The sequence below is a fragment of the Arachis stenosperma genome, chromosome 6 (genome assembly GCF_014773155.1).
Source record: "Arachis stenosperma cultivar V10309 chromosome 6, arast.V10309.gnm1.PFL2, whole genome shotgun sequence".
NCBI lineage: Eukaryota > Viridiplantae > Streptophyta > Magnoliopsida > Fabales > Fabaceae > Arachis > Arachis stenosperma.
The window spans coordinates 62,226,687-62,233,556 of record NC_080382.1 but is presented as its reverse complement, the minus strand read 5'-3'; the positions used below and the strand labels follow the sequence as shown (position 1 = coordinate 62,233,556).

Below are 6,870 nucleotides of genomic sequence, written 5' to 3'. Positions count from 1 at the left end.
ACCAAACTTAGAAATCTTTCATGTTTAGACACTATGAATGCAAAAATGCACATGAAAAACATCATATAACACAAAACAAGAAAATTTAAAGATCAAACAAGAAGGCTTACCAAGAACAACTTGAAGATCATGAAGAACACTATGAATGCATGAATTTTCGAACAATGCAAGAACAAGATGAGTATGCAATTGACACCAAACTTAAAACATGACACAAGACTTAAACAAGAATCACAAAATATTTTTGGTTTTTTTATGATTTTATGAATTTTTTTGTATTTTCTTTTATTATTTTCGAAAAATATATAGGAAAAAGAAAATAAGAAATTCAAAATTTTTAAAAAGAATTCCAGGTAACGCTTTCGAAGGTGAATAACACCCACGTTAAGAGCCACGTTAGCTAAGCTAACGTGAGACTTAACGTAGAGGCAAGAGGCAAGCAACGTTAATGGAAAAAGTGAGTCCCATTAACGTTTGTGAAAAGGGGCACAAGCCAACGTTAATGGGAAAAGTGAGTCCCATTAATGTTGGCCAAGGATTGAAAAGGAGACGTTAGTAGTCACGTTAAGACTACTAATGCTGGAGTTAACGTGGGTATATAAGGGTGGAACGTTAGTGGAAAAGGTGAATGCCACTAACGTTCTCACACCCAAAAATGTGACTCAATGTTAATCTCACTAAATGTCCAAGCCTAACTCATATTTCTCTGCAAGCTGGGCCCACTAAAGATGAGAACTGCTTCAACTCCAGGTCCAGAGCCCACATCTAAGACTTCAAGAACTCACTCGAAGATCATGAGGAGTAGTATAAATAGGAGTAGTTTTGAACTAAAGAGAAGCTTGGCACTTCTGGGCACTACTCTCTAAAGATTTACTTTTTCTGCACTTTAGCATGGATTCTTCTTTTCTGCTATTTTTCATTTCTAGAGCTATGAACAACTAAACCCCTTTCATTGGGTTAGGGAGCTCTGTTGTAATTTGATGGATCAATTATAGTTTTCATTCTTCTTCTTCTTTCTTTTCTCTTGATCTTACTAGAAAGCTTTCAATCTTAATTCAATTGGTTAGTTGTCTTGGAAAAGAAACTCTCCATAATTGGATCTCCTTTGAGCCTTGGAAAAGGGATGAGGAGATCTTGCTAGAAATGCTTTCTCATGTTAGACCAAATTAGGGTTTGGATGGATATTGTGACATGTAATCCTACCAACACTTTGATTTGGGAATACATGTGGTATAATCAGTGACCACACTTCATCTCTTCCCATGAGCAATTAAATCAAGGAATTGGGCAATTGTTCAAGATTAGAGAGATTAGATTGCCAAGGAATTGGGATCCAATCACTTAAGATTGCCAAGGAGATCAATGAATGCATTGATTGAGAAAGAGATGAGAATGAACATGATCCAGAGAATGCAACATCTCCTGAACCCAATGATTTCCCCATATCTTATCCTACCCATTCTTTTTACTTTCTACCATTTAATTTCATGCTTATTACCCCAACTCCCCATTTAAGATTCTGCACTTTAATTCTTGCTATTTACTTTCCAGTCATTTAATTTTCTGCAAATTTCAAATCCAATTTCTGCTCAGCCCAACTAGCACTTTCTTCTAACTAAGATTGCTTGACCAATCAATCCCTGTGGGATTCGACCTCACTCTACTGTGAGTTTTACTTGACAACAATTCGGTATACTTGCCGAAGGGAAATTTGTTGAGAGACAAGTTTTCACGCATCAAGTTTATGGCGCCGTTGCCAGGGATTAATTTTGAATCAACAATGATTAAGTTTGATGATCACTAGATTGAGCATTTTTCCATTTTGTTTAGTTTATTCAGTCAATTTTTGTAGTTGTTTTGATTTCTTCCTCACCGCTGCACCCACTTAGTTTTGTTTCGTTCTTCATTTCTTTGTTATTTATAATTTTGGTCACTAACCCACTAACTGTTTGATAATTTGCATCACTCACACTAACAATTACTCTAACAAAACTAGTTTCAGCATTTCATCTCCTGCTGTGCAATCTGTTGTATGACAGGGAAAAGAGAAGGAGCTTCAACATCCTTTGACTCAGAACCTGAAAGAACCCTTTGGAGATGACGAAGGGAAACAAGAGGAAAAAGGATTATTGGTGCTGAGGAAGCAGAAGAAGAGTATTTTGAACCCAACATAGAAGAGAATTTGGAGAATAACTATGAAGAGGAAGCTCATAATCAAGGCCATGCCAACCGTTCTGGGCAAGAAAGGAGGGTCTTAGGATCCTATATCAATCCTAATCCTGGAAACTGTGGGAGCAGCATTCAGAAACCCACCATACATGCCAACAATTTCGAGCTAAAACACCAGCTCATCACTTTGGTGCAAAATAATTGCTCATTTGGAGGAGGTGCTCAAGAAGACCCTAACCAACACTTGACCACCTTCTTGAGGATTTGTGACACGGTGAAGTCCAACGGAGTCCACACCGATGTCTATAGGTTGCTCTTGTTCCTCTTTTCACTCAGGGACAAGGCATCCAAGTGGCTTGAATCCTTTCCAAAGGAGAGCTTGACTAATTGGGAAAAGGTAGTGAGCAAGTTTTTGGCAAGGTTTTACCACCCTCAAAGGATCAATAGGCTGAGAACTGAAGTGCAGACGTTCAGACAGCAAGATGGGGAGACACTTTATGAAGCTTGGGAAAGGTTCAAGGATCTAACAAGGAGATGCCCACCAGAGATGTTTAACGAGTGGGTCCAACTTCACATCTTCTATGAAGGTCTTTTATATGAGTCAAAGAAGGCTGTGGATCATTCATCAGGAGGCTCTCTAAACAAGAAGAAAACCATTGAAAAAGCCATAGATGCCATTGAAATAGTTGCTGAAAACGACTACTTCTATGCATCCGAAAGAAGTAACACCAGAGGAGTCATGGAGCTGAACCACATGGATGCCTTGCTAGCTCAAAACAAGATGATCACCAAGCAGCTAGCAGATCTTACCAAGAAGGTAGAGGAGAACCAAATTGCAGCAGCCATTACTTCATCACCAGCTCAAGAAGGAGCAAACATAGGAGAAGAAGGTGACTGGGAGCAAGCCAACTATGTTGGAAACTCACCTAGACAAAGCCATGATCCATACTCCAAAACTTACAACTCTGGATGGAGAAATCACCCCAACTTTGGATGGGGAAATCAACAAGATCAAATGCAAGATTAGAGACGCCACAACCTCAACTCCAATAACTATGCAACTCATCAAAACACCACACAGAGACATTACCAACACCCATCCAACCAATCTTCACAACCTCCTAATCTCAACCCACCATCATTGATAGATGATAGACTCTCAAAGATTGAAGCTCTACTTGAAGGCTTGTGCAGAGAAGTTCAAGACAACAAGGTGTTTAAGGAAGAGGTACGAGCCAATATCAAAAACCAAGGAGAAAACATCAAGAGGTTGGAGTCACAAATAGGGTACTTATCTCAACAACTTCCCAAGTCCACTGATGGATTTTCCAGTGACACAGAGAAGAATCCAAGAGGAGAAACAAGGAAAGTAAGAAGAATGTAAAATGATAACCACAAGTGATGGAGAGAGTATGAATGGAGTAGAACACCTTCAAAACAATCACAAAGAAAGCCAGGAGGAAGGAAGTTGTACAACTCAACTGACATCCAAAGAAGAGCTAAGGAAGAAGGATGTGTTGAACCCATATGAACCTTTTTCCCACAGGCTTAAAGGTGGTGTAGCAGGGAGAATGTACTCAAGGTTCCTTGATATGTTTGCATCTCTTGATGTAAGTATACCATTCATTAGAGCCCTCCAGCAAATGCCTTTCTACATCAAGTATATAAAGGAGCTACTAGCCAGAAAGAGCCCATTGAAAGGTGGACAAACCATAAAGATGAACAAGGATTGCAGTGCCCTCATTCAACCAGGGGCACCTACAAAGAAGGAGGATCTAGGGAGTTTCCACATCCCTTGTGCCATAGGAGAAACAATGATTGACAAAGGGCTTTATGACTTTGGAGCAAGCATCAATGTAATGCCTTTCTCCCTCATGAAAAGGCTCCAAATCAATGAACTAACTCCCACTGATGTAATTATCAGATTGGCTGACAAAACTCAAAGACAAGCAATAGGAGTGGTTAAAAATGTGCTGATAAAGGTTGGGAACTACTACCTTCCCACAGATTTTGTTGTTCTAGAAATGGATGAGAATCCTATCTACCCTATCATTCTGGGAAGACCATTCCTAGCCACAGCCAGAGCGCTCATAGACGTAGAGCGAGGAGAGCTAGTACTGAGGATACATGATGAGCAGCTCACCTTCAATGTCTTTAAAACCTCACAAGAATCAGATCATGATAACAGAGAGTTGATGGAGGAGCCAACCAAGGAAGCATTGATGCAAGAAATAAGCAGTGAAGTGGAAACAATACAAATAGAAGCCTCATTGGTTGGAAAGCCATGTGCTTAGGAAGAACCACATCAAAAGGGGATCCAAAAGAAACCAGAACCACCAGAGCCATGCAAAACTAGCAACAAAAATCCCTTATAGGAAGAATCTGTAGAAAGCAAGATAGCACTGAGAGAAACAAGGAAGAAAGTACCCAGAAGATGGAGAAACAAAAAAATTCCTACAGAAGATTTCTCTCCAGGTGATGAAGTGATCTCTACATACTTCCCAACCATACCACCTCATCTTCCCACTATTCCATCTCAGCTACCCCCAGTGTATACCATCAACAAAATCATGTCCTTAGAGCATATGGAGCTTATCAGCAAAGCTAATGGACATAGGTTCACTGCAAGAGGAGAGGACTTCAAGCACTATCAGCCACCTTGACAAGAACCAAAAACGTCAAGCTAGTGACGCTAAAGAAGCGCTTCATGGGAGGCAACCAATGTTCTATAACTCTCTCTCTTAAGTAGTAATAATGCAAAGTTCATGGATTTTCAGATCAATGTTGAACAACCAATATAAGACTCCTTTTTCATACAAAGTATAGTACATGATAAGTTTGGTGTTCAAAGCACACCAAGTGGGTTTGAACACACTCTTTGAAAAAAAAACAATTCATTCCCCAAACTTGTTGCACCATATGACCACAAACAAGTTTGGTGTACCAACGTTGCATGCATGGGCAGCTTAATGGTTGATTGATGTGTATTCGTGAATTCATGGAAAGAATTTAAAAAAAAAGAGAGATTTTTGTTTCGTTAGTTCACCCCTTGAATTTTCTCACCAATTTTTCAATTAATTTTCACATTCTCTCTTTATTGTGTATAGGGAATCAAAAAGGACATTGATGGTACTTGATAGGACAAATGAGGAAGAGGGATTCGGCCACTACACCAAGGAAATTTCACACTTGTCCTCATAGGGAATGTCCTTGGAAGTGTTGCCATGCAACATTGGGAGTGGATGGCTTTAGAGACCGAACCAAGACCCTCATAAAAAAGGTGATCCTTGTGCTCATTCAATCTCAAAACCCCAACCGTCCACTATCAAACAACACCATCAATCCACATCCTTCAACAATTGCCACCTCTCTATATAAACCCCTTCACACAACCTCCCGTACACACCCTATATCCTCATCTTTTTCACTTCTTTCTCTCGGCTATACGTACTTCACGTACACCCTCCTAGCCCTCCCAATTATTCATCCAATCACCTTCCTCCCGTCTCTCAAACCACATTCCTCTCTCAACCCAACCGAACTCCATCTTCAAACTTTTTCCTAGGAAACTCAAATCAAGATGGTCGGGACCCTTTCTAGTAACAAAAGTCTCACCTTATGGACACATAGAAATAATGAAAGAAAACTCAAGGAGAAGGTTCACGGTGAATGAGCAAAGACTCAAACACTACTTGGGCAGTATGGGGGAGACCCCCAAACAGAAGTACAACCTCAACTGAGGAAGGAATCGTTGAGCTAGCGACGCTAAAAAAAGTGCTTTGTTGGGAGGCAACCCAACCTGAGATAATCTTCTTTTCATAGGTCTTTTGATAAAAATGTCAAAGTGGGTTCTCTATAGTGTGAAAAGCTAAGTTTGGTGTTACACACCAAAAACAATACAAGGGTGAATATAGGGCTCTAAGTTTGGTGTCCCACTAAAACCCCAGCCTAAGAGTGCATTGCAGCCCTTAATGATGAAGCATTGCTCTAGCAATTAGAGAACTCACTTGACAGAGGCTTAACCTCTAATACATAGATTGTCTTTTTTACTCATAGTGTTTCAGAATAAAAAGCACACAAAGTTATTGCATACATCCGATTTGTCAAGATAAGCAAGGAACTAAGTTTGGTGTTCACACACCAAGCCAAGCTCAGAAGCTCACACATACACATGCATGCTAACTCTTTTCCAAGTGCTTAGAGAACAAGCAACTTTCAATAGTGTTACAGGATTCCAATCAACCCCAGGGGATGAGCATACCTCATTATCCAAGGAAATAGACAAGGACGTGATTGCTAGGACGATAACGCCAAGGAAGATATCATGAGGTTGTATCAAACCATCTCGAAATACCAAACTCTAAGTGAAAATTGATTGAATGAAACTTGCATATTGTACTTGTTCTTCCTTATTCACATCCTAGTGTGCTAGCCTAATGCCTTGAATGCTCAAGTTTCATCTTTCTTACTTTTATGCTTGTCTCTCTAATTTTATCTAAAAGAAAATGTTATGGGAAGAACAAGAGTGGAGTCATTTTGTGAAGTGCATTCTGAATGTTTGTGGTATGTTGATTAGTAAGCTAAGTTGGTTCACCAAGAAAGGAAAGAAAGCAACTATCCATCCTAAGTCCTATGTTTGAGACACATTCTTGGAGGCTAGCTAAATAATAAGATCCCAACAAGAAAAGAAAAAGAGCAATA

The 6,870-nt window shown here is 39.7% G+C and overlaps 1 protein-coding gene across 1 annotated transcript; it reads left to right on the top strand.

Moving 5' to 3' along the window:
* Positions 1-3,554: 3,554 nt before the first annotated feature.
* LOC130934101 (uncharacterized) lies at positions 3,555-4,463 on the top strand. The gene has a single exon (XM_057863689.1). The coding sequence runs from the start codon at positions 3,555-3,557 to the stop codon at positions 4,461-4,463; it is 909 nt and encodes a 302-aa protein (XP_057719672.1).
* The last annotated feature ends 2,407 nt before the right edge of the window (positions 4,464-6,870 follow it).

Excerpts from the sequence above, each read along its gene's own strand:
- LOC130934101 (XM_057863689.1), top strand. The coding sequence starts at position 3,555 with ATGATAACCACAAGTGATGGAGAGAGTATGAATGGAGTAGAACACCTT.